Genomic DNA, 27,978 nt, shown 5'->3' on the forward strand with positions numbered 1-27,978 from the left:
GAAGACTCATATTAGTCAAAATCAGGAATCAAAGAGGGAACATCATTACTGACCTTTGGAGAGAAACTATTCCTAAAAGACTGAAGATCCAGTGTCCCAAGTAGGTGCTGTTGTATAAATCTCTCTAAATGTACATTTTCCTATCTATACAAGATGAAATTGATCTATACCAGTCATTTTCAAACTGTAAGCAAATGAATCATTTTTTTCAAACAAAATCTTGCATGGACATACTACTTAACAAAATTAATGCCTTACTTCTCTGAATCATGATGGCTTTGTTAGAGAATTGTGGCTGTGTCTCCTTTTTCTCTTAATGGAGATTCTGAAAAGCTGTTCTGACAGAACCAGAAATTACCACAGAACACAGTTCCTAAATTACTGAACTAGATCTGTAAAGAATCTTACAGCTCTAAGTGTTAGCTTTAGTAAATTATCTTCTTGCTAAAATTGCTGTTATACAATTCATTATATTTCCACAAGATGGTGCTAATACATTCCATTTACCATTAAAATAGGTCTTGCATATGATTTTTAGTTAATAATTTATCATAGTCTATGATTATAAAATACCCTTAGCTTTTCAAAGTCCTATTATTTTACTTATGTCAATTTATTACAAACTGTGACACAGATAATATTGTACCCATTTTTCAGACAGACATTGCAGCACACTATTAGGTGAGTAACCCAAGGTCACACAATTGATTAGTAACAGATTTTCTACTGCTACCTCTGTGATCATTCCTTAGATCACATTGCCTGACTATAAATAATATTGTCAAATTCTCAAGGTCTTGGGCTGAGAACAAAGGAAAATAAAGGGATGAGCATTAAGTAGCATTCAAACTGATACAAACTTCCCCTGGGCTCATATAGTGAATCATTAATATTTGCGCATAAAACACATTTATATTTCCTTTGTTACTTCCTTATTAGAAGACCTCTGGTGGGGCGCCTGGCTGGCTCAGTCAGTAGAGTATGCAACTCCTGATCTCAGGGTTGTATGTTTGAGCCCCACCTGTGTGTGGGGATTACTTAAAAAAGTAGAAAGTTCTAAAAAAAAAAAAAAGACCTCTGGTGATATATATTCCTATATAACCACAGTAAAGGCTAGGCATTGATAAATAAAAATACCTCATAAATACTGTCCCTACTGTAAACATAATAGCTATTTTTAAACCCAACATGGAAATTAAATAATCTGGTTCACTAACTCTAAGTGCTATGAATTTAGAAAACAGTACTATAATTTTTACTGAATTCTCCTCTTTTGATTCAATGAGAGACACAAGAAGTTTTATAGAAGCAGGAAAGAGACACACTTCACTTGAGGATACTTATGTGCAGGGTAAAAACTATTCCTAACTCACATTAGCTATCAACTGAGAACAGGTTTTAGATCAACTTTAGAGAATTAAAGTAGTGTTAGAAGAGGGAGCTCAAAAATTGATCCTACTCTAACATGCTATCTACTATTTACTCACATCCAAAAAATCTAGCAACACTAAGTTTAGGTTGTAAAGTTTTTTAAAGAAAATACAAACTGTAATCATGGTCTCAGAAGGATGCTGAAGAAATCATGCTTTCTTTGGATTCTGAAGGGGAAAAGGCAGCACAGAGCTCTCACACAAGGAGTTGAAAAATATTCTCAATTTAACCTACAAAGGACTCTTCAGGAATCTATAAGCAGTCTCTGACTTGTAGGTCAAAGAAGTAGGGTTGTTTGTATTTCATTGATTAAGATCAATTAGATTATTTTTTATAGAACACCTTCAGGGTTTTATCCAATTCTCCATGATTCTGTCCAATTCAAATGTCTTCTGTTGTTTTCCCAATTTATCTCACTGTCTCTAACAAGAGATCACCAATTAGGAATTGTCCTATGTATAGTCTTTGGCTTGGTGTCATTTCATTTATTTTTCTTATTTACAGCCCATTTTGAAAAAACTCCTCAATTCCTTAAATCCTCCAAATGCATTTCAATGAATCTCATGTCTTCCTTGTCATTTAACATATTAAAAGACCTTTTAAAAACTGTTCATGAAAAAAATTAAAAAGAACATAATGTAAAATGTTAATAATGAGCATTTATGAATGTGGGACCACAAAGGACTTTTACTTACCACATTATATATTTTTGTAACATTTAAATTTTTACAATTAGCACATATAACTTCTTTTATCAGCAAAGAAATTTTAAACATTTTTACTGTATCCGTTTTTACTATATCCCTTTAGTTTGAACTGTTCTCCCCTAAATTTAATTTGCCACAATTACAAAATTGGTCTTCTTACAGCAAAAGGAAAAAAAGTAAGCCTCCCAAGTGTGTACTAATCAGTAGCTCCAAGTAACACAGCTGAATGAATTAGAACTACTAGAAACAAAAGAAAAATCATCCGTGATTAAGAATATGACGAAGGTTTTGTGATTAAGGCATTTTCTTTCCAGGGAGAAAAAAAATCTGCAAAATCTTTGCAGTAAATCAATGTAACCCCAAAGCCTTTTGAGTTAGACTTAACTTGTATTTGTTTGGTTTACAGTGCTTCTTTTAGAATACTAATTAGTCACAGTACAATTTCTGTATACCTTTTATAAAAAGCCAAATTCAGCATAATATATGTCCAAGTTATTAGGACTTTAAAAGATAAAGACTAAATTTAAATGCCACCTGAAATCCCCTACATTGTGGAAGAAAGAAAGTTCTATACCAATAATCTCTTCCCATCCACTTATGCTTGTTTTCTGCTAGGAGCAGATGGAGGAGCTCAATATAGCAAGAATAACAAAAGGGGAAGGAGCAGCAGAGAAAAAAAAAAGTGGATCTTTTTTTTAAGTTTATTTCTTTTTTAGTAATCTGTACACCGAACGTAGGGGTTGAACCCATGACCTGAGATCAAGAGTCACATGCTCTTCCAACTGAGCCAGCCCGGTGTCCCCCAAAATGTGTTTTATTAAATAAAAAACCTCATATTTTTTTTCCAAAACTAGCATTCTGATTTCAAAGGTCTGAAATTTTATATTTAACAGAGTCCCAACTAAATCTGCCATGGAATACATTGAGGCAGGTACCCTGATGCCTACAGTAAAGGAAACTAAAGGATTCCCAATTTCATTCATAATTACAGCAGCCTTCTCTTAATCCATGGCATCTCTAATAAGGGGACGTGATCAAAAGAGTATGGTAGAAAAAAGCAAGAACAGCAGCTGTTCATGAACTTTTCTTAGCAAAAGAAAAGGCAGGGGGAGACAAAAACTGAGAAAGTTCCTGTAGTGAGTGAGCTCTGTTAACAAGAACTGAGGGACAGAAAAGAGCTTTATAAACAATACCCACCACCACCCTTTTATGTTCCAGGCTTCTAGTTCAACAAAATTCTAATATACTATAGCAATTTTGATATGTTACCATTTGTGTAAAACTGGAGTTCCTACTTTTAGACTGAATGGGTACTTTCAAACTGTATATAACCTCTACCTTAAGAAATTCACTGTTTTCAAAAGATTTAAGCCTATAGAAAGTACACTCACTCTCCATTGCCTCCTTCTGGTGTAAAATTTACAGAGAAGGGTGTTTAATTAGCAGCTATTTATTCCTACTGTATCACCAACTGCTCCCAGTAGTCTTCTGAACACATGGATAATTACAGAACAAAGCAAACTTGTTCCAAAGATCAGCACTATATGACAGAAAATGTGGATGTTTGTCGTTATAATATTGTTACCTGAGAAGTCAACAAGAAATCCACATTTGATTTCACTGTGATAAATTTTAAAATAAACTAGTGGACTTGCCACATTAGTGTTCATTTACAGAAAAGAGCAAACATATCACCTAGAGATAGCAGCAACAGCTACCATTTATTGACCAGTCTACAACACATGCATCAACATATTTAAGCTGTACAATAATTCTAAAAAGTAGGTAGCACAATATTGCCAATTTCACACTGATGTCATAGGTGACTCAAATTTTGACTGAGTTGATCTAATACTAGAAAAACTATCCATTGTGCTAAAATTCCAATTGTTAATAACATTGATAATTATTTTTACCTCTTTTAAAACAAACTAAAATGTAATTTTTCAGGGCATTTGAAAATACTTCACCAAGGTATTTTTATACCCCCAAAAGAGGTAGAAAATATAATCAGGCAGAGATTAAAATCATATATAATAACTAGGGCTAGAATTTAAGTTCTTCCTGGTTTCCCCAATCTCATTCTAATGACAAGAACACAAAAGACTCAAAATATAATTGTGCTCTATAAATTTATAATAAAGATTTTGATGAAAATCTGACTGTGGGTCAAATGATATTCCTAAAAATATCGCCACTAAATATACAGTAAAAATCTGATACAGCTAGCTGATGATATGTATGTCATTCATCCTGTCACCATCAAATTTTCCTTCTGTAAGGTTTTCTAAAAATGACAATGACAGAGAAGAGGTCAACAACCCACGGCATATGTGAAAATGGCCTACATATGCCACTTTAAGCCTCAGCCTATTCTTATGATCATTTCCTAGAGAACATTCTCCCTCATTCTTGGCATAAACTTCAAGCTCACCTCCACAGTTTTAAGCTTCCAGAAGCCATCCATGGCACCAGCATGTTTTGGAGGGTATTTTTTACTATTTAAAAAAAAATTTTTTTGTCCCTCTCATCCCTGTCTTCTTGGCATACTAGTTTTTTGATAGGTTGATGCCATAAACTTTGTACCCCCCCCCAATACTGTCAAATCCTGTAACAAAACTCACTTATCATTCACTTTATAAAAAGGTTCATTTAAACGAAACCTGTTGTAAAACCTGTGCTAAACTACTCAGCTCCTTTGGTTATATTTGAAATAATTCAATTTATTAAAATGCAATTTTATAATAACTTCAGGTATATTCCACTTGTGTGAACATTCTAAATTGAGTCAAGTATAACTCTTAACTGTATGAGCCTATTCTGCTAGGCATAGTTCTCTATAGAGTCTGATCAATCTTTAGGCTCTAAAAAGTCTTTTACAGGGATGCCAGATGGCTCAGTCGGTTAAGCGTCTGCCTTCAGCTCAGGTCATGATCCCAGGGTCCCGGGACTGAGTCCCACATCAGGCCCCTTGTTCAGTGCGGAGCCTGCTTCTCCCTCTGCCACTCCCCACGCTTGTGCTCTCTCTCCAACAAATAAATAAATAAAATCTTTTTTAAAAAGTCTTTTACATAAAAAAGTTATTTGCATAAATACTTTGTCAGAGATATATATGTAACTGTGATTGCTATAATCTCTAAGACCATATTTGCATTTATTTATTAATGGCAAATTAATTTTCACAATAGTTAAACTAACCCTGACAGTATCTTCAAATAACCAGAACTAACCCTATACTCAGAATGGAGAAACATTTAGTGAAATGATTTGATATATTTTACTCCATAATCCCCTGATATTCAAAGTACCTTATGTGACATCTCCAGAAAAAATACATTTTTCACATAAATTCATTTAACTAGCAATTATTGAATATCTACTATGTGTCAGAACCTGCGCTGTGCGTAAGTGTTCAGTGAAAGACAGGGTTCTTGCATATAGTTGCTACATTTTTACATTATTCCCTTGTTATTTCCAGATTCAACACAACAATACAAATATTAGTATAATACTGATCATACAGTAAGTGCTAAATGTACACTTATTGATATTAAAATAGCGGAATTCATTTAGTAATAACAATTTTAGCTGATCCTGATCCTACTCTTCACCCATCCACCCATATACTCTGGGGTTGGCAGACAGCAATATTTAACAAAGCAAAAGAAAAATTAATATTCTTGATGGAGTATGAAGGAGGAATGAAAGAAGAACATACTCTTATGTTACATTAAGAATAGACTACATTTTCCTATCAACTGGCAACATATAAGAATAAACAACACATGTTAAAGGAATAAATAAATTTAGCATGTTGGCTTTTGAAGTCAGAGAATGTTTAAACTGACAGAGTACCACATAGTAAGTATTTACTGAACTGTATGATGATATCCTTAAGTTCACATTCATTAATTTTGTTTATTACCTAAGCCAGAAAGAACTTTCTTCATATTTATTCTGCTTGTGGGTTTCTACTCCGAAGTTGTAACAGAGAATGTGAAGATACCCAGTCTGCAATAGTAAAAAAAAAAAAAAAAAGTCAGATTCATGATCTTTTTAACATTAAGAAATCTGTAACAGCTCAAGAGTCTTTAAGACATACTTAAAGTATTCTGTACATCAAAATAACCCACTATTCCTTATTAAAACTTCCCAAATTATCTAAAGAGGAGCTACAAAATATTCAGTTTGGGGTAACAGTTATATATGGAAAAGTAATACATTACTGTTAGAATTTGAAAGGTTCTTTGTAACAGGATATGGGAAACCTAACCATTGCCAGCAAAAGGACAACCTCCTTTGTAGGCTGCCGGTTCCAGCAAGAGGCACGTTAGATCAGTGAGTATAGTCAAAGAAAAAACATCACCATAAAAGGGGATTTTTTTTTTCAAAATCAAGACAACTTTAAAAATTTCTCAAGTTCTGAAACGTGTCCAACACACTGTCTAGTCATAGGATTTATTTAGAAATAGTTTAATGAACCCTCTTTAACAACAAAAATTTTCTTTACATAAATTACCACTGAGATAAAAGTAGGAACAAGTATGTGAATGGTGCCATAGGAAAATACTTTTTATGGATTATCAGCATCTCAGTCCCTGCATCAATGCCGTATCTGACATAATTTTCATCTGTCAAAATACTGGGAAATGGCTTAAGAGAAAATTTTTAAAGTTCTAATAACTTATCCAAATATCCCTTCAGTATTTACAGACGCCCTCTATCCAGAATCTGATTATACCCATATAATGGAGTCCTTTATAAGTTTTACCTGAGTAAGACTACAGAAGCAGATCTTCAATTAAGAATCCAAGATCTGAGGCAAGTTATGCATAAGTAATGTGTAAAGACCTGTCTTCCTTCAAAAAAAGTTTCCTTTTGAATTACAGTACATTCAGAAAGAAATTCAATATGCATGCCTGAGCACTTCAGACCTACTGTATATTTGAATGTAAAATAAAGAATAGCCTTGGTAATGTGGATCTGGCAAGAATCCAGAAGTATTTAAATGCATTCTTGACATTTCAGCAGAAAAAGCTTAACTCATTACATGCCCCAGATCCCATAGGTTCACACAGGGCCACACCAATTATACAGCTATATTGGAATAATGCAGCTCACATCCACTTGCTGCAGAGAGGCCTGTAACTAACTTGCAAGAAGAAAATGGAAAATAAAACTTTTGCCGAACATCTAAGTGTATTAAGTCTTTATTCAGTTTCCCCAGGATTTGTCCTTGCCCTCGCAAAACCTTCAAGTGTACTTACATTAAAGGCTACTACCTAGGGGAAAAAAAGAATACAAAATAATAACAAACTTACAACAGCAAAGCTATAAAATACTAAAATATCTTCGAAGAGACCCACAGCATATTTTCAATGTAATGACAAAAAAAAATCTTTTAACTACCAATACTTCTCCATGCACGCAATCATTTATACATTCAGTAGTAAATATTTACTAAGCATCTCCTACCTACCAGGCACTATTTCAGTCATTACAGATAAATCAGTGACAAAACAGAGAAAAATCCTTGCCCTCATGACACATTTCTAACAGGGTATGAAGTGCTAAGATTCATAAAAATATATCTTTAAAAATATCTTCCCAGGGCACCTGGGTGGTTCAGGTGATTTAAGCGTCTGCCCTCAGCTCAGGTCATGATCCCTGGGGTGGGGGGGCTGTAATGGGATTGAGCCCTGCATCGGGCTCCCTGCTCAGTGGAGAGCCTGCTTCTCCCTCTCCCTCTGCCCTTCCCCCCTCCTTGGGCTCTCTCAATCTCTCCCTCTCCCTCCACCTCTCTCTCTCTCTCTCTTTCTTTCTCTTGATCTCAAATAAATAAATAAAATCTTAACAAAAACAAAAATAAAAAATAAAAATGTCTTCCCAGCATTCCATCGAATGCTAACCTCTCATTTTGCAAGCAATACACAATGGCAAAAAACAATATAAAGAAGGTAGATCTGTAAGTCTGTTGTTAGACTGGTCATACAGAAAGGGGCTTATGGAAGCTCCAGAACCCACGGGATCTCTAGAACCTCCATCCACTGCTAAATCTACCAGCCCAGAAAGACAGCTCCAACTGAATACTCACTTTACAATGCCAACATGAAATTATATGGATGAGTTTTAAAACTCAGATATTGCTGCTAAAAATGACTTTCATCACTAACTTCTCCGTTCAATCGGAGGCCTTGTTTTTTTTTTTTTTAATTAACTAGATAAGGTCATCTTCTCTGCCTTTGTATATTAGGAGTTTAAAACTCAGAAAAAACAAACCTTCTATTATTTTTCCACTCCCAAGTTCTGAATTATTTTTCTTTTTGCTTTTGTTGTCTTTTACACATCTATAGAGCATGTATTTTTACATTTTGTTCAATTTTAACAGTGTAGCAAGAATTGAATGATAATTGCCTGGCTTTCTTCCTTAATGGCTTTAAGAAATTTACCTTCCAATTCCTCCCTGACTCAGCTTTCTTTAATTCTCGGGTATCTCAATAATAATCAACAGGTCATTAGTTATTTCTCTTGGAGCCCTGAAACACAATTTTCCAAAGACTTTATTTCTCTGCCTCGGAACAAACAAGGCATTACCTTCTGCCTTCATGTTAACACCTTACAATAATTCCTAATCCAGTTTTGGGATATAGAAAGGATATCTCAGAAAAAAAGAGAGTTCATTTATTTAACTCATTAATTCCTTTTCAGTAAATAACATTATGTTAGCTCTTCTCTAGCCTTTATTCGATCATTTCCTCTCATTATAAGATTTCCTGCCTTAGATTTTCAGGTCCCCTATCTAAACCTTAAGCCCATCAGAAACACACCAAATAATTTCATTGACCTTTAAAATAAAAACCATGAGTGTCCTAACAATACACCTCTATCAACCACCTTCCACATAAAATACAAACTCTTTTAACTCAGGACTTCAAGGTTGTTTACTAGTAGCAGCCCCATCCTGAAGAAGGCATGATTACTCTTCTTTTACATATCCTAGATCTTCTAATTGAGCCCTTTCCATTCTCTGTACATGTGTTTTTCCCTTTATCAGCACGAACGCTGTGCAAGATACCAAAAGTTTTCTTTTCCTAAACACCACCTAAGATTTTCCTTTCATATATTTCAATATACTACTCAATGTCCATTTACTCTCCAAAGCATATTAAAGAAAGGTTTCTGTCTTTTAGTAATTTTACAATGTGAAACAGATAACAACAGAGCCAGAGCCAAAAGAAATGGTAAAAACATAAAAATCCAAACAATCCAAGAGACTTTACAGAAAAAAAATTTTTAAATTAGTAAGAGTTCAGAGAAGATGCTGCATATTAAATAAACATTTAAAAGCCATGCATTCTTATACATCAGTGACAATTTAAAAATACAATCTTTAAGATCGCTTATGACAGCAATTGAATATGAAACGTTTTTATACAGAAAATTACAAAACTATGTTGAAACACATTAAAGAAAATTATATAAATTGGGATTTATCACATTCATGGATAGGAAGATTCAATATTACATAGATAATGATGCTCTCCAAATTAATTTAGAAGTCAAATGCTATCAACATCCCAATAGCTTTTCACTAAACTATCTCTAAAACGAATATGGAAGGGCAAAGTCCCAGAAAAGCTACAATGATAAAGAAGAACAAAGTAGGACCTGTCCTATCAAGACTATACTAGGTTTTGGGGCACCTGGGTGGCTCAGTTATTAAGCATCTGCCTTTGGCTTCGGCTTGGGTCATGATCCCAGGGTCCTGGGATTGAGCCCCACATCAGGCTCCCTGCTCAGCAGGAAGCCTACTTCTCCCTCCCCCACTCCCCCACCTTATGTTCCCTCTCTCACTATCAAATAAATACATAAAGTCTTTTTTTAAAAAAAGACTATAGTATACTAGGTTTAGGGGTGCCTAGCTGGTTCAGCCAGTGAAGCATGAGACTCTTGATCTCGGGGTTGTGAGTTTGAGCCCCACACTGGGTGTAGAGATTACTTAAAAACAAAATCCTAAGGAAAAAAAAAACAGACTAGGGGTGCCTGGGTGACTCAGTCAGTCAAGCATCAGACTCTTGGTTTCAGCACAGGTCATGATCTCAGGGTCAAGAGATGAAGCCCTGTATCAGCCTCAGTGGGGAGGAGTCGGCTTGAGATTCTCTCCCTCTGTCCCTCCCCCCCCCCCCCGACTTGTGCATGCTCTCTCTGTGTCTCTCTCAAGTAAACAAACAAATCTTTAAAAAAGAAGACTATATTAGGTTTAATAAGGTCCTCCCAAAATTCATGTTTACCTGGAACCAGTGAATATTACCTTACTTGGAAACAGGGTCTTTGCAATGTAATCAAGATAAGGTAAAGTTGGATTGGGGTGAACCCTAAAAGGACTGGTGGCCTTATAAGAACAGCACTCTAAAATATAAATAAATCAAAATGTAATTCTAAAAATCCACAGGATTCACCTAAATCAAAGAAGGTAGAAAAAAAAGTAAAAACGGAGAAGCAAAACACAGAAAAAAACAATAGAAAACAAACCAAAAAAAAAAAAAAAAAAAAGCCAGCATCAAGATCCTATTTAAGACATCAAATTAAGTACACACAATGAAACCCTGCTCTCTTGAAACCCCAATAAAATGACAGGACAGGGAAAAAAATTGCTGTGAAAAGCAAATATCAAAATTTACCATCTTAACCATTTTAAATGTACAATAGTGTTAACTATATTCATATCATTGTGCAAAAGATTTACAGATTTTTCATCTTGCAAAATTGAAAACTATACCCACTAAGCAGTTCCCCATTTCCAACCCTTCCCCCAACCTCTGTCAAGTACCATGCTACTTTCTGTTTCTATAAGTTTGACTACTTTAGATACCTCATATAAGTGGAATCATACAGTATTTGGATTCTTATTGACTGGCTTATTTCTCTTAGCATAGTGTCCTCAAGGATCATCCATGCTACAGCATTTAACAAAATGTTTCCTTTTCTTTTTTATAAAGATTGTATTTATTTATTTATTTAAGTTTATTTGAGAGAGAGAGACAGAGATAGCAACACAGAGCATAAGTGGGGAGGGAGAGGGAGAAGCAGGCTCTCACTGAGCAGGGAGCCAGATGCGGGGCTCGATCCCAGGACCCCGGAATCATGACCTGAGCCAAAGGCAGATGCTTAACTGACTGAGCCACCCAGGCACCCCCAAAATGTTTTCTTTTTAAGGCTGAATAATATTCAATTGTATATGTATACCACCTTTTAAAAAATCCATTTATCTGTTGATGGACATTTGAGTTCCACCTCTTAGCTATTGTGAATAATGCTGCAATACACATGGGTGTGGCAATTATCTGTTCAAGAACCTGCTTTCAGAAATTGAAGAGGACACAAAGAAATGGGAAAAAATTCCATGCTCATGAATCAGAAGAACAAACATTAACAATGTTTATACTACCTAAAGTAATCTATACATTTAATGCAATCCCTATCAAAATACCACCAGCATTTTTCACAGAGACAGAACAAACAATCCTCAAATTTGTATGGAACAACAAAAATCCTTGAATAGCCAAAGCAATCCTGAAAAAGAAAAGCAAAGCTGGAGGCATCAAAATTCCAGACATCAAGCTATATTATAAAGCTGTGATCATCAAGACAGTATGGTACTGGCACAAAAACAGACACATAAATCAATGGAACAGAACAGAAAACCCAGAAATGAAGCCACAACCATATGGTCAACTAATCTTTGACAAAACAGGAAAGAATATCCAATGGAAAAAAGACAGTCTCATCAATGAATGGTGCTGCAAACACTGGACACCAACATGTCAATGAAACTGGCCCACCTTTTTACACCATACACAAAAATAAATTCAAAATGGAAGAAAGACCTAAACGTGAGACAGGAAACCATCAAAATCCTAGAGGAGAACACAGGCAGCAACCTCTTTGACATTGGCCATAGCAACTTCTTACTAGACACGTCTCCAGAGGCAAGAGAAACAAAAGCCGAAATGAACTACTGTGACTTGATCAAGATAAAAAGCTTCTACACAGCAAAGGAAACAATCAACAAAACTAGAAGGATACCTACAGAAGGGAAAAGATATTTGCAAATGACCTATCTGATAAAGGATTAGTATCCAGGGGCGCCTGAGTGGCTCAGTCGTTAAGCATCTGCCTTCAGCTCAGGTCATGATCCCAGGGTCCCGGGATCGAGCCCTGCATCGGGCTCCCTGCTCAGCGGGAAGCCTGCTTCGCCCTCTCCCACTCCCCCTGCTGGTGTTCCCTCTCTCACTGTGTCTCTCTTTGTCCAATAAATAAATAAAATCTTAAAAAAAAAAGGATTAGTATCCAAAATCTATAAAGAACTTATCAACTCGGGGTGCCTGGGTGGTATAGTCGGTTAGGTGTCCAACCCTTTATTTCAGCTTAGGTCATGATCTCAGGGTCCTGGGATCGAGCCCCATGTGGGCTCTGTGCTCAATGGGGAGTGTGCTTGATATTCACTTTCTTCCTCTCCCTCTGTGCCTCCCCACTGCACTCTCTCTCTCCCTCTCTCTGAAATAATAAATTAATAAAAGTAATTAATTAATCTTTTTAAAAAAAGAAACAAAACAGATGAACATAAGGGGAAGGGGAAAAAAAGAGAGGGAGCCAAACCATAAGAGACTCTTAACTACAGAGAAGAAACAGGGATGCTAGTGGGCGGGTGAGGAGCTAAACGGGTGATGGGCACTAAGGAGGGCACTTGTTATGATGAGCACTGGGTGTTATTTTTTTAAAGATTTTATTTACTTATTTGTCAGAGAGAGAGAGTGAGCACAAGCAGGGGAAGCGGCAGGCTCCCTGCTGGGAGCCTGATGCCAGACTCGATCCAAGGACCCTGGGATCATGACCTGAGCCGAAGGCAGATGGGTAACCTACTGAGCCACCCAGGCATCCCTGAGCACTGGGTGTTACATGTACATGATGAACCACTAAGTTCTACTCCTGAAACCAATATTACACTATATGTTAACCAACTAGAATTTAAATAAAAACTTTTTTAAAACTTTTAAAAAATTGGAAATTATCAAGCATTAGTGAGGATGTGAAAAAACTGGAACCCTTGTACATTGCTGATGTGACTATAAAATGGTACAGCCAATGTGGAAAACAAACGCTTCATCAAAAAGTTGAACATAGGGATGTCTGGGTGGTTCAGCTGGTTAAGCGTCTGCCTTTGGCTCAGGTCATGATCCCAGGGTCCTGGGATCAAGTCCTGCATTGGGCTCCTTGCTCAGTGGGAAGCCTGCTTCTCCCTCTGCCTGCCATTCCCCCTACTTGTGCTCACTCTCTCTCTGGCAAATAAATAAATAAAATCTTTAAAAAAAAAGTTGAACATAGAGGGGTGCCTGGGTGGCACAGTCCATTAAGCATCTGACTCTTGGTTTCAGCTCAGGTCGTAACCTCAGGATCATGAGATCAAGCCTCACATCGGGCTCCACCTCAGTATGGAGTCTTCTTAAGACTCTCTCTCCCTCTCCCTCTGCCCCTCCCCTTGTGTGTGTTCTCTCTCTCTAAAAATAAATGTTAAATCTTTTTTAAAAAGTTGAACATAGAATTACCATATGACCCAGCAATTCTAGTCCTAGACATATATCCAATAGAATTGAAAACAGGTACTTAAATACTTGTACTCAAATGTTTAGAACAACACTATTTACAGTAGTCTAAAGGTGGAAACAACCCTAAAGGTCCATCCACCAATGAATGGATAAACTGTGGTATATGAATATAGTGGAATTCTATTCAGCCACAAAAGTATAAATCCATAGATACAGAAAAGTATATTGGTGCTGCCAGTATCCAGGGAGAGGGGGCTGTAGGGAGTGATTGCTTAATGGTTACAGGGTTTTACTTTGGGGTGATGAAAATGTTTTGGAACTAAATAGAAATGATGGTTGCATAATATTTTGAATATACTAAATGAACTTGGTCACTTTAAAATGGTTAATTTTATACCATGTGAATTTCACTTCAACAAAAAAAGTTTTCTAAAAAGTTTTAAAAATCAACAAACCATAAGACTCTTAATCATAGGAAACAAACTGAGGGTTGCTGGACGGGGGGATGGGGTAACTGGGTGATGGGCATTAAGGAGGGCAGGTGATGTAATGAGCATTGGGTGTTATATAAGACTGATAAATCACTGACCTCTACCTCTGAAACCAATAATATATTATATGTTAACTAAATGAATTTAAATTTTAAAAAATAAAATAAAGAAGAAATAACACCCAATAATTTTTTTTAAGTTTTAAAAAAATCACACATGCATGAATATTTATAGCATCATTATTCATAATAGCTGAGGCTATAACCCAAATGTCCATCAGCAGATGAATGGTTAAACAAAATGAGGTATACACATACCATGGAATACTGCAATAGGTAACTTCATTGAGACAGAAAACAGATTAATGGTTTCCAAGGGGCTCAGAAGAAGGGGGAATAAGGAGTTACTTAATGGTGTGGGGTTTCCTTTGAGGATGATGAAAATGTTTTGGAACTAGACAGAGGTGATAGTTGTACAGCGCTGTGAATATACTGACACTGAATTGTAAACTTTAAAATGGTTAATTTTATGCCACAGAAATTTTACTTTAATAAAAATAAATGTATTGGAGATAAACTAAAAAAAAAAAACCCATTATATTTCTTAATAGTAACATCAGAAACTAGAAGACAATGTAATGGAATCTTTAAAATGATTTCTAACCCATAATTCCACATCTAGTCAAACTATAAATTAAGTGTGATGGTAGAATAAAATATGTTTACACATGCAACGTCTTTAAATAAATTTATATCCCAGGGGCTCCTGGGTGGCACAGTCAGTTAAGCATCCAACTCTTGGTTTTGGCTCAGGTCATGATCTCAGGGTCCTGAGACTGAGCCCTACATCAGGCTCAGCACTCAGCACAGAGTCTCCTTGGGATTCTCTCTCCCTCTCCCTCTGCTCCTCCCACTCATGCTCCTGTTCTCTCTCTAAAATAAGTAAATAAATAAATTTTTAAGTAAATAAATTTATATCCCAACCAACTATTCTCAGGAAGATACTGCAGGATATGCCCCACAAAAATGAGGGCATAAAACCACAAAAAGAAGGACACAGAAATCAAGAAATAGGGATCCAAACTAAGAGAGAGCTGAAGGCAATTCCCAAGTCAATGGAGGAAGAATATCTCAAACAACAACTGTGTAACATGCCTGGAGAGCAACCTGTCCAGATTAGAGCAGATCAGAAACTACAGGAGAGATTTCCTTGAGCAAATGAAACTGATAAAATAACTAAAATATTTTAACATATTGAAAAGTTTACACAATTAGGGGGGAAACAATATTAGGAAAGAGATAATATTAGGTATACATAATACTAATTCATCAGGAAAACCAATACAAATTATTAACTCCAGGGAAAACAAAATGTTGTGCGGGAAAGAAAAAGTAATCATAGTACCCTATACGGTTCAACTACAAATAGCATTTACATGAACATAGCAGTGTAAACACTGAATATTAATATAATCAAAATTATGGTATAACTATATAGAGATGATGGAGTGAAGTGGAAGTAGGCATATAAGTGGTGGAGGAAGGGGAGGCTGAAAAAGATTTAAATTCATGTTCTAAAGTGGCAAGTCAATAGATGATACCTGAATCTGAAAAAACCAAGAAGTAGTAAAAAAAAAAAAAAAGTAGTAGTAGTCCAAGAACACTACTCAGAGATAGGAAGGTAAAATCTGCTAAAAGAACCAACTAAAATATCTGAAAGTAGCAGTTCTGCAAGATTAAAAAATGGGGTGGGAGGGACTGATGATTTTATAACGAGAACTGCAGAACTATTTTTCTCCTTAAACCATGATCATACATACAGTGCTAAAAAATAAAAATTACATGTAAAAAGTTGGAATAAAAAGTAAACCATACACATTTAAAAATAACCATGATTGGGGCGCCTGGGTGGAGCAGTCGGTTGAGCATCCGACTCTTGGTTTCAGCTCTGGTTGTGGTCTCAGGGTCATGGGATCGAGCCGCATGCACGGGTCTCTGAGCTAAACAGAATCTGCTTCAGATTCTTTTCTGCCTCTCCCCTGCGCTCTCTCACTCTCTCTCCCTCTCTCTAAAATGAGTAAATAAATCTTAAAAAAAAATAACAATAACAGACGGAACTAAAAGTAAATACTGACGCATGTTAAAAGGATTAGTCTTCTTTTTTTTTTTTTTTTTTTTTTTTTTAAAGATTTTATTTATTTATGTGACAGAGAGACAGCCAGCGAGAGAGGGAACACAGCAGGGGGAGTGGGAGAGGAAGTAGCAGGCTCCCAGGAGGAGCCCGATGTGGGACTCGATCCCGGTACGCCGGGATCACGCCCTGAGCCAAAGGCAGACGCTTTAACGACTGCGCCACCCAGGCGCCCCAAAAGGATTAGTCTTCTAATGGATATATATAGAGCCTTACTATAGCCGGGCTTTCCATACGCTGTAGGTATTTATTTAAAAAGTATAAAATTCAGTTAAAATTAGTGGAACAAGCCATTACAAAGATTCCAATGAGTCATTTTTAAGGCTCAAATGATTTTGAGTTTGGAATGAAAGTTGATACCCTTACGTGATTTATGCTCTCCCAGATACAAAATGCAGTGGGTGGAAAGGGTCAGAGAAAGCAATTACATGCTAACTAGCCTGTAACAGGCAGAAAACTGAATTTTACTTCTAGAGGCATAATTCATTTGTGTGCCATGAGAGTAGATTTTTACTACAGAGAGATATGTACAAATTCTTAAATATGTAAAATCATATGTTTCAAATATTTGGCTACAAAATGGTTCACTTTAAATAGACAAAAGAAAATAAAATCATGGCAAAAGTCTAGGCAGCCTACACTTCATTTAGAAACTTTGTGCCCCTAACAGAGCAGCAACGAAATCTAACTGAATCTTGAACTAATTACTTCAAAGGATTTTAGAGACCAACTGGCCATTTTTTAAATGAAATGTGTAAATTTCTTGTGTAAATGAAAAGTTTCACAATGAAGTAAAAATTCTATACTAAAAATATATTCTAGAGCAATCTAAAAACAGAAATAAAAGATAAAATCAAGCTGAAGACATGATTCAACTAATGTAAATAAAAATCCAATTAAAGTTTCAAACTTTGGGGAGAAATATGTAAAAGAATTAAGTAAGCAATCTGCTAAAAGAAAGTTTTGCTATAAAAAATATACATATACACACACTCTGGGCTATTGCCCAGGGCTTCTCTAAATCAAGCACTAGGAATTTTTATGCTGAAGGAACATTTGAGACCATGTTGTCATATACTCATTTTATAGTTGTGGACACTGAGTTTCAGAGCAGTAAATATCTCACCACTAGGCACACCAGTAAGTAGCCCCTTCTACAATGCTGTACACATAGATCACAAGCCTTGTTTTGAGTAATTATAAGAGTCTCAAATATCAAAAAGAGAATCTCTATGTTCTATGTACCAAGGTAGGTAAGTATATGCAAAAAAACTTTTTAAATAAATGCTCAAATTGGAAGAATTTTCTAACTCTCACTAAATAAACAAAGTTCAGTTAAACAAAATACCACTATGTCCCAATTATTCCCATTAATTGATTTTTCACTATGTACCTATAAAAAAACTAGAGACTACACCTGCTATTTCCAACCATTTCTTTACTTGATTTCACAACACCTCCATCAAGCTCCTGGAACTGTTGTGTGGCATACATTTACTTTAAAATAGAAGCTAATTAAGTTTAACTTTCTTCAGAGTAGGTTTTTTTGGTTTTTTTTTTTTTTTAGAGCTTCATAAAATCCTCTTCCAAGGGCTAGAGACATCCCGATGTCAAGTCAGCTATTCCTGGTACCCAGTTTTCGTGTGCGTTCTCTTCTCTGTAACAATAGCCACTCAAATTACAGGATTTTAGGAATTTATTTTTATAGTTCTATAATTTTCTGAAGGGAGAAAGACTCTGGGACTGAGTGGCTTCCTTGATAAGATTCCATGCAATCAGCTAGTATAAGAATGTATTGTTTATCCACCCATGGGACAAGTACGGAGACTCAGAACCTAAGCAGGGTAAGAAAGCATCTACATGGAGTAATGGCCAGGCATAGGGTGTTGAGGCAGGTTAAGGGGAGTGTGCATCCATGCATGGAGGCCCAGAATAAAGAGCTAGAGCATGAGGAGGTAGAGGAGGGCATCCGCACAGTGGAGAGAGTGGCAGAGGAGATGGAAAATTGGTTACATATAGGGGATACTAATTAAACAAGCAAATACATTAAGGATACTAGAAGCTAGGTTTCTCATTACTGGAGAAGAAAATTAGAAATATTGAAAGGGAGAACATTAAGATGAACACTTTGGCATTAGATTGAAGTTGAATGTCTCATGGCTTTCAGTACATTAAATAGACAAACAGCTATATTGAGATGCTACAGATAAAGGTGGATAGAAATGTGTGTGTACATATATGTAACATATATATATATCTTGTATATAAATATATACGTATCTATACATAAACAAATGTGTGAATAAATAAACACACACACATTCTATTCACTGAGAGGGTCTGAGAGCGGTGACACCCCAAAAGCAATAAGCACACCTACTGCCCAGATCTTGGCTTCTAAGTAACATTTTCCATCAAAAGGAACCAAAGCAACTGAGAGAAATAGCTGATTCCATGGCTTAAGTGAAGAGTATGGGCTGAGCCTGGAACATTGTACAGGGACAGAAAGGAAAGAAGTACTCACAGGTGATGGCAATCAATTAGGGAAGTCAATTTATAGGGGCTCCTAATGGCAAAATCTGGGAAAAGGTGAACATCAAAATAAATTGAGTTTAGCTCTGGATAAGATGGATAAGTACATGCCACCCTTCCCCTCCCACTTAATGTAACTATGAAACCTGCACCAACTGCATGAAACTATTTGAGGTCTCTGAAAAGAACACAGCAGAAAGCAGATTGGGGAAGAATACCAGAATTCAAAGTAACACCAAGATGGTTGTGAGTTTACCATTCTTTTCCTCTGGTACATCATGGCCTAAATGAATGCAGCCAGAAACTAAGCATAAGTACTGTGGTGCACACTGAGAAAGTATCTCTAGTTCTGGTTTCAGTTACTTAGACAGTGCAGAAATCCCGTTTTGGTTTTTATTTTCTCTTTCCTCCATTCTGTTGTATTATACTAAGTGAAATAAGTCAGATGGAGAAAGACAAAGGAGATCAATTGTAGGGCGATGGATGGTATAACTAGACTTGTGGTGATCACTTTGTACTATATACAGATGTTAAAGTGTAAAGCTGTACACCTGAAATTTACATAAATACATACATAAAATTTTTTTTAAATGTTAACATACAGCTAGTATATGACCCAGCCTTTTCATTCCTGGAATACCCAGGAGAAATAAAAACACATGTCCACAAAAAGATTTATACATGAATGTTTAAAGCAGTTCCACTTGTATTAGATTTTTAAAAAGCAGCTAAAAATTAGAAATAATCTCGGGGCGCCTGGGTGGCACAGCGGTTAAGCGTCTGCCTTCGGCTCAGGGCGTGATCCCGGCGTTATGGGATCGAGCCCCACATCAGGCTCTTCCACTATGAGCCTGCTTCTTCCTCTCCTGCTCCCCCTGCTGTGTTCCCTCTCTCGCTGGCTGTCTCTATCTCTGTCGAATAAATAAATAAAATCTTTAAAAAAAAAAAATTAGAAATAATCTGAATATCTCATCTACAGGGGAATAAACAAATTGTGATCCATCCATATAATGGAATTTTACTCTGCAATCAAAAACAAACTACTAGGGAGACAGTCTTTCACATACTAGTCCACTCCCTTCCCAGTGTTGGCCTCACTGAAATAAATTCCCTTCTTGTTTCACCACCAAAACAAATTAACAAACAAAAACTACTGACATGAACAAACACATGGTGAATCTCAAAATCATTATACTAAGTAAAAGAAGGCAAATCATGATTCCATTTATATAAAAATACAAAAGACTGCAAGCTAATCTATAAAGACAGAAAACCAATCAGTGGTTGCCTGGGTAAAAAGATAGGAGCAGGGGAGGAGGAACAGGAGACAAAAGAAAACTTTTGGGGGTTATGGATTGTGATGGTGGTTTCATGTGTGTATACATACGCCAAAACTCATCAAACCATAAAATTTAAATGTATATGATTTACTATATCTCAATAAAGCTGTTTTGGAAATGCCAATTTCATGAAACATGAAAGCAGATTAAAAGATACTAAAGAGATGGGACAATTAAATGCAAGCATAATCCTGAACTGGATCCTGGACTGGTAGGGGGTGGGGAGAACAAATGCTATAAAGTACACTATTTGGACAATTAACAAAATTAGAATATGGGTTATAGATTAAAGTACTTATTAATGTTACATTTATTGAATTCGATCATTGTTCTGTGTTTATAAAGGAGAGAATATTCTATTCTTAAGCAATATATACTGGGGTCACCTGGCTGGCTCAGCTGGTAAAACATGTGACTCTTGATCTCAGGGCCATGAGTTTGAGCCCCATGTTGGGGATAGAGTTTACTTTAAAAAAAAAGAAATACACACTGCAGTATTAAGCAGTAAAGGTGCGTGATGTACGCAGTCTTCTCTCAAAAAAGAAAATAACAATATATCAAAAATTATAGAAAAACACATGAAAATTTCAACTGATTTAAAAAAAGTAGTTTACAAATTCCACAACCTCTCACAATGAAAACACTCAAACAAGGAATAGAAAGGAGCTTCCTCAACATGATAAAAGCTGTATCATGAAAAACCCACAGCTAACATCATACTAACATCATACATCAAAGACCAAAAGCTTTTCCTCCAATATCAAGAACAAGACAAGGATGCCAGCTTTCATCACTCCTATTCAAAACAGTATTGGAAGTTCTTGTTAGAGCAATTAAAAAAGGAAAAAAAAGAAAGCATCCAGATTAGAAATGAAGAAGTAAAACTATCTCTATTCACAGGTGACATGATCTTATAAGTAGAACATACTAAAGAATCTTTTAAAAAAAAGCCCTTTTATAGGTAATAAGTGAATTCAGCAAATTTGAAGGTTACAAAATCAACACACAAAAATCAGCTGTATTTCTATACACTAGAAATGAACAATCAATTAAGGAAAATAAGAAAATAATTCCATTTACAATATCATCAGAAAGAATAAAATATTAGGAATAAATTTAACCAAAGAGGTATAGAACTGTACACTGAAAACTATAAAACATTGCAGAAATAAGTTAAAGAAGACTTAAATAAATGGAAAGACATTCCATGTTCATGGATTGGTGTTAGAAGGTGGGGAGGGACTGTCCTCCAAACTGAGAAACCACTTTGAGACTGAAAAACGAAGTAGGCAACTTCATACAGTTTACAGGTTTATTTAGGGTAACTGACAGGGAGGATTGGGCAGATAATGATCAGGGCAGCTGCATCTATTTTCCACAGAGTCTAGACCTTAGTCTACAGATTTTATTGAGCAAAGGGACACGAGGGAGGGCACTGTAGTGAAATCAAAAGGTCTATATACACTTCAAAGGGTTTGCATGCACCTGAGAGCTAACATTTAAGAGACCTCATGACTCTATGTGTGCATCAAGATGGGAAAAGACTATACTATCTCTAACACATCCATGAGAGGTTAAAACAAGCCTCCCCACATTCCAGCTTTGGTGGGCATTTCTAAGGTGTGTACATTTATCTCCAAGGGGCCAAAACACGTAGCCCCAAGAGAACTCATTGAATAGACAGGAACAAGATGGAGAGCCAAAGATGGAGTACTGTCAGCACACCTACAAATGGAAAACTTAGTATAAGATGACAATGCTATCCAAATAGATATATAGATTCAGTGTAATCCCTATCAAAATCCCAATGACCATTTTTGAAGAAGTGGGAAAACCTACGCTAAAATGCATATTAAATCACAAGGGACCCAGAAGACCCAAAACAATCTTGAAATAGAACAGAGTTGGAGGTCTCACACTTCCCCACTTCAAATGTATAGCAGAACAAAACAATAATCAGAATAGTGGAGTACTGGCATACGAATAGACATAGAGACCAACAGAATAAAAGCGAGAGCACAGGAAGTCTGAAATCTATAGTCAATTGGCTTTTGACAAGGGTACGAAGACCATTCAATGGGGAAAGAATAATTTCTTCAAATGGTATTACAATAAATGGATATCCACAAACAAAATAATGAACTTGGACCCTTACACTTCACACCATACACAAAAATTAAAATGGATCAAAATCCTGAACTTAAGAGCTAAAGCTGTAAAACTCTCAAAGGAACACAAGAATCTTCATGACCTTGGCTTGGCAAGTTTCTTAAATGACACCAAAAGCATAGGCAACAAAGGAAAAAATAGATAAACTGGACTTAATCAAAATTAAAAACTTTTGTCCATCAAAGGACACTATCAAGAGAGTGAAAATACAACCCTCAGAATGGGCAAAAACATTTTCAAATCATATAAGCCTTTAATATCCAGACGATATAAAGAATTCTTACAACTCAACAACCAAAAGACAACCCAATTTAAAAATAGGCAAAGGAAAAAAAACACTAGGCAAAGGACTTTAATAGACATTTCTCTAAAGAAAATATATGAATGCCCAATAAGCACATGAAAAGATGTTCAATATCATTATTTATTAAGGAAATGCAAATCAAAAGCATGAGAAACCACTACACACCTACTAGGATGGCTATAATAATTTTAGAACTGGGAAAATAAGAGTTGGTGAAGATATTGGGGCACCTGGGTGGCACAGCGGTTAAGCGTCTGCCTTCGGCTCAGGGCGTGATCCCGGCGTTATGGGATCGAGCCCCACATCAGGCTCCTCTGCTATGAGCCTGCTTCTTCCTCTCCCACTCCCCCTGCTTGTGTTCCCTCTCTCGCTGGCTGTCTCTATCTCTGTCAAATAAATAAATAAAATCCTAAAAAAGAAAAAAGAGTTGGTGAAGATATGGAAAAATTCGAACCCTCATACATTACTGGTGGGAATGTAAAATGGTGCAGCTGCTACAGAAAACAGTTTGGTGGTTCTTCAAAGAGTTAAACACAGAATTACCATGTGACCCACCAATTACAATCCTAGATATTTATCCAAGAGAATTAAAAACAAAGGTTCAAGGTGCGCCTGGGTGGCTCAGTTAAACATCTGGCTCTTGATTTTGGTTCAGGTCATGAACTCAGGGTCGTGAGATTGAGCCCCACGTTGGGCTCAGAGCTCAGCAGAAGTCTGCTTCTCTCCCTTTCCCTCTGCCCATCCCTGTGCTTGCTCTCTATCTCTAAAATAAATGAATCATTAAAAAAAAACCAAGGGTTCAAAAAATAATAAAAACAGGGATTCAAACAGAAATTGATACATCAATGTTCATAGAAGCATTATTTGCAATAGCCAAAAGATGTAAACAACCCTAGTATCCATCAACTGATGAATGGATAAATAAAATGTGGTATGTACATACAATGAAATATGATTCAATCATAGCAAGGAATACAATTTTTTTAAGATTTTATTTATTTATTTGACAAAGAGAGAGACAGCCAGCAAGAGAGGGAACACAAGCAAGGGGAGTAGGAGAGGAAGAAGCAGGCTCCTAGCAGAGGAGGGAGCCCTGAGCCGAAGGCAGACACTTAACGACTGAGCCACCCAAGGAATACAATTCTGACACATGCTACAACATGGGTGTATCTTAAAAATATTAATGCTAAATGAAGTAAGCCAGACATAAAAGGATGAGTATTATATGATTCCAATTATACCTAATTTCTATAACAGGAAAGTCCATAGATAGAAAGTAGATCAGAGGATACCAGGAACTGTGGAGAAGAGGTAACAGGGAGTTACTGTGTAATGGGCACAGAGTTTCTATTTGGAGTGATGAAAAATTTTGGGAACTGACAGTGGTGATGGTTATACAACATTGTGAATGTACTTAATGCCAATGAATTATATGCTTAAAATTGTTAAAATGACATATTTTATGTTATACATATTTTCCCACAATAAAAAAGTTTTTTTATAGTAGAATGTCAACTAATAAATATAGAAAGAAAGATGGAATTAGAAAAAATAGCCAATTGTCAAACATCACAGTACTAATTTAGGTAAGAAATATCAATGGATGGTGAAAGTACGATGAGAAATTGGACTTCATATAGTTTCCAAGTATCACCCCACAAAATACTTATGAATAACACAGGGAAAAAATACATACATTTATAGTAGAGAAACCTGGAAGATAACATTTTAATCAAGAGATCAAAATTAGCACCACCAATAACAGACTACATCAATCCTGTCTGCCACCCAATAGGAAGCCATGAGGAGAATATAGAATCACTTCTGTGATTTTCTGGTCCCAGAGTCATAATTTGTTCTAAACATGAGGAAGCTCTGAACAAACTCAAATTAAGGGTGGGGGAATTAAGAAGATGTTGCTTAAGGGTAGAAACTTGCAGCTAGTAGATAAATAAGTTCTGGAGATCTAATGCACAACATAGTAATTATACTAAACAACACTGTATTATAAATTTCAAAATTGCTAAGAGACTAGATCTTAACTGCTCTCAACACAAAAGAAAAAACAAACAATGATCATGGGATATAATAAAGGTGTTAGCTAACACTACTATAGTAATCATATTGCAATATATAAACGTATAAAACCAACATGCTGTGTACTCCAAACTTACACGATACGTCAATCATATCTCAAAAAAATTAACATTAGGGGAAGGGAAAACTGAAGCAGGGGAAATCAGAGGGGGAGATGAACCATGAGAAACTATAGACTCTGGGAAACAACCTGAGGGTTTCAGAGGAGAGGGGGGTGGGGGGATGGGGTAGCTGGTGATGGGCATTAAGGAGGGTACGTGTTGTAATGAGCACCGGGTGTTATACGCAAACAATAAATCATGGAACACTACATCAAAAACTAATGAAGTACTGTATGGTGACTAACATAACATAATAAAAAAAATATTTCAGATACCTGAAAACTCAAAAAAAAAATAAAAATAAAAAATAAAAATAAATTTTAAAAAATTAAAAATAAAAAAATAAGACACTGCCTGCTCAGTAATCTTCAAAACTGCCAAAGTCATGAAAGTCAAGCAAGAGTGACAAAGTGTTCCAGACTGAAAAAGACTAGGTACAATCCGAGACTGATTCCATTTTGTATAGAGGACAGTTTTGGGAAACTTGAATGAGGTCTCCATGTAAAGGATAAAAGGAGGTCTTCGTACTATTCTTGTAACATTTTTTTTAAATATGAAATTGCCTTACATTTTTTTAAACTTTTTAAAAATTTTATGGAATTTTTTTTAGTAATCTCTACACCAAACATGGGGCTTGAACTCACAACCTCAAGATCAAGAGTTATGGGGCACCTGGGTGGCACAGCGGTTAGGCGTCTGCCTTTGGCTCAGGGCGTGATCCCAGCGTTCTGGGATTGAGCCCCATATCAGGCTCTTCTGCTATGAGCCTGCTTCTTCCTCTCCCATTCCCCCTGCTTGTGTTCCCTCTCTCGCTGGCTGTCTCCATCTCTGTCAAATAAATAAATAAAATCTTTAAAAAAAAAAAAAAGAGTTACATGCTCCACAGACTGAGCCAGCCAGCCACCCCTAAGCCTAGGGGCGCCTGGGTGGCTCAGACGGTTGGGCATCTGCCGTCAGCTCAGGTCATGATCTCAGGGTCCTGGGATCGAGCCCCACGTTGGGCTCCATGCTCAGTGGCGAGTCTGCTTCTCCCTCTCCACTCCACTCGTTCTCTCTCTCTGTCTCTCAAATAAACAAAATCTTTAAAAAATAAAAAAAATTAATTAAAAAAAAAATTTTTAAAGCCTAGAAGAGAGGGCGCCTGGGTGGCTCAGTCGGTTAAATGTCTGCCTTCAGCTCAGGTCATGATCCCGGTGTCCTGGGATCGAGTCCTACATCAGGCTCCCTGCTCAGCAGGAAGTCTGTTTCTCCCTCTCACTCTCCCTCTATCCACCCCCCCACCCCCGCTCGGGCTCTCTCTCTCACTCTCCTTCTCTCTCTCAAATAAATAAATAAATTTTTTTAAAATAATTTAAATAAAATAAATTAAAAAATAAAGCCTTGAAGAGTAACTAGCATATAATTGGTAATATATACTTACTAAATTAAGTTCTACGTTGTAACAGAATTTTGGGGAAAAATAAGACCAATCTCATAAGTAGGTGTAGTACATGAAGCCCCAGGAACATTCACCTTAGCATCCAAATATATCTTTATCAATTCCCTCTGTGACAGTAAAGAGTGAAATAGACATAGGCAGTGAAATAACAAAGAAAGAATAGAAAAGGGAGATAAAGTAGAAAAATTAAAAATTATCAACCCTGGAATTTTGATGAGAACCAGACTGGGAAGTAGGATTTATTTACCCCATCAATTGTCTGACACCCCCACAACCCAATACAGAAAAATACAATGGCAGTGATAGGATTAACTGTTATTGACCTTGCCAGCAGGGAAATAAACTCATTTTTTCCCCATTCTTTCATCACACAGCTTGAAATATGGAGGAAATGTTATCAAAATGGTTTGACAATAAAAGGGAAAGCAAAGAAATTTTAAGAAATAGCCCTTTGCTTTTTTAAACAATCTTTCTAGTAAAGAACAATGAAAATATTTCAAAGATCAGCTAAATGAGTGAAACTGACCTCAAATATAATCTCTGAAGGGCTGCATGAAGTAGTCATGATTCTACCTAGAACCCGATATAGCATATTTTCAAATTCTTGGAGAATAAATGCAGAGATTTCACTCACCATTTTGGGGAACCTCATCAACATATCCTTACAGCGCAGTGCACACGTAGATGCTCTTTGAAAATCCCCTCGAGCACATGCCTGAGAAAGTGAAACAATTATCAATAATTGGTTAAAGTGAAATAACAAGCTATTTGTCTATAAGTCAATTTTAACATATTTTTAACTCACGTTAAAAAGTCTTAATTTGTTTTCTAATCTTTTTAGCAACACTGGTTGATCTAGCTAAACATAATAGCCAGCTCAAAATACAAAAAAAAAAAAAAAAAAAAGAATCTTGCGTAACACAAGAGTTGATAGTGATGGGAGTCATTTACTTTTTTCTGGAAATGGTAAAACTGGTGTACATCTTGTGTTACTATAGTATGATACAATGCCATGTCTAATAGATGCTTCCCCAGCTTGAATAACTCTTATATTTATCTCCACATTAGAGGGATTTTTTAAATGTTAAATAGGAGTCTTTTGTCCTACAACAGGCTCACAATAACCTCATAGTCTGAACTGATGTGAATATTTGCAATGAACGGCAGCTAAGTGCAATCCTATCTTGGAGCCAGAAGAGCTACTCTGATATTTATTATATATAACCTTGAACCTTACACTCTCATGGTTTGTTTCCTCATCCATAAAATCAAGACAATGTGCTATATTATCTCTAAGATTCCTGTCAGCTCTATCATTCTGACTGAACAACTTCAAATGAATGAAAACATCATTCACACATGTTGGCACTTGTAGAAGAGGCTTGTTTCAGTCACTTAAAAGTTTAGGAAGATCAGTAGGAGAAGAAAGAGATAAAGAAGGGGGGGGTAATCAGAAGGGGGAATGAAGCATGAGAGACTATGGACTCTGAGAAACAAACTGAGGGCTTCAGAGGGGAGGGGGTGGGGGAATGGGATAGGCTGGTGATGGGTAGTAAGGAGGGCACGTATTGC

At 36.3% G+C, this 27,978-nt stretch overlaps 1 protein-coding gene across 1 annotated transcript in view; it reads right to left on the reverse strand.

Annotated features, from left to right (window-relative positions):
- Window positions 1–27,978, reverse strand: part of TEX11 (testis expressed 11) — a 265,144-nt gene that overhangs the window by 209,090 nt on the left and 28,076 nt on the right. Inside the window, exons 6-7 of the mRNA XM_008712288.2 lie at window positions 27,041–27,121; window positions 6,064–6,149 (exon numbers count right to left, since the gene is read on the reverse strand). Of these exons, the coding sequence (XP_008710510.2) occupies window positions 6,064–6,149; window positions 27,041–27,121 (167 nt within the window). The remainder of the gene's footprint in view (window positions 1–6,063; window positions 6,150–27,040; window positions 27,122–27,978) is intronic.

Source organism: Ursus maritimus (assembly GCF_017311325.1).
Source record: "Ursus maritimus isolate PB19 chromosome X unlocalized genomic scaffold, ASM1731132v1 scaffold_X1, whole genome shotgun sequence".
Taxonomy (NCBI): domain Eukaryota; kingdom Metazoa; phylum Chordata; class Mammalia; order Carnivora; family Ursidae; genus Ursus; species Ursus maritimus.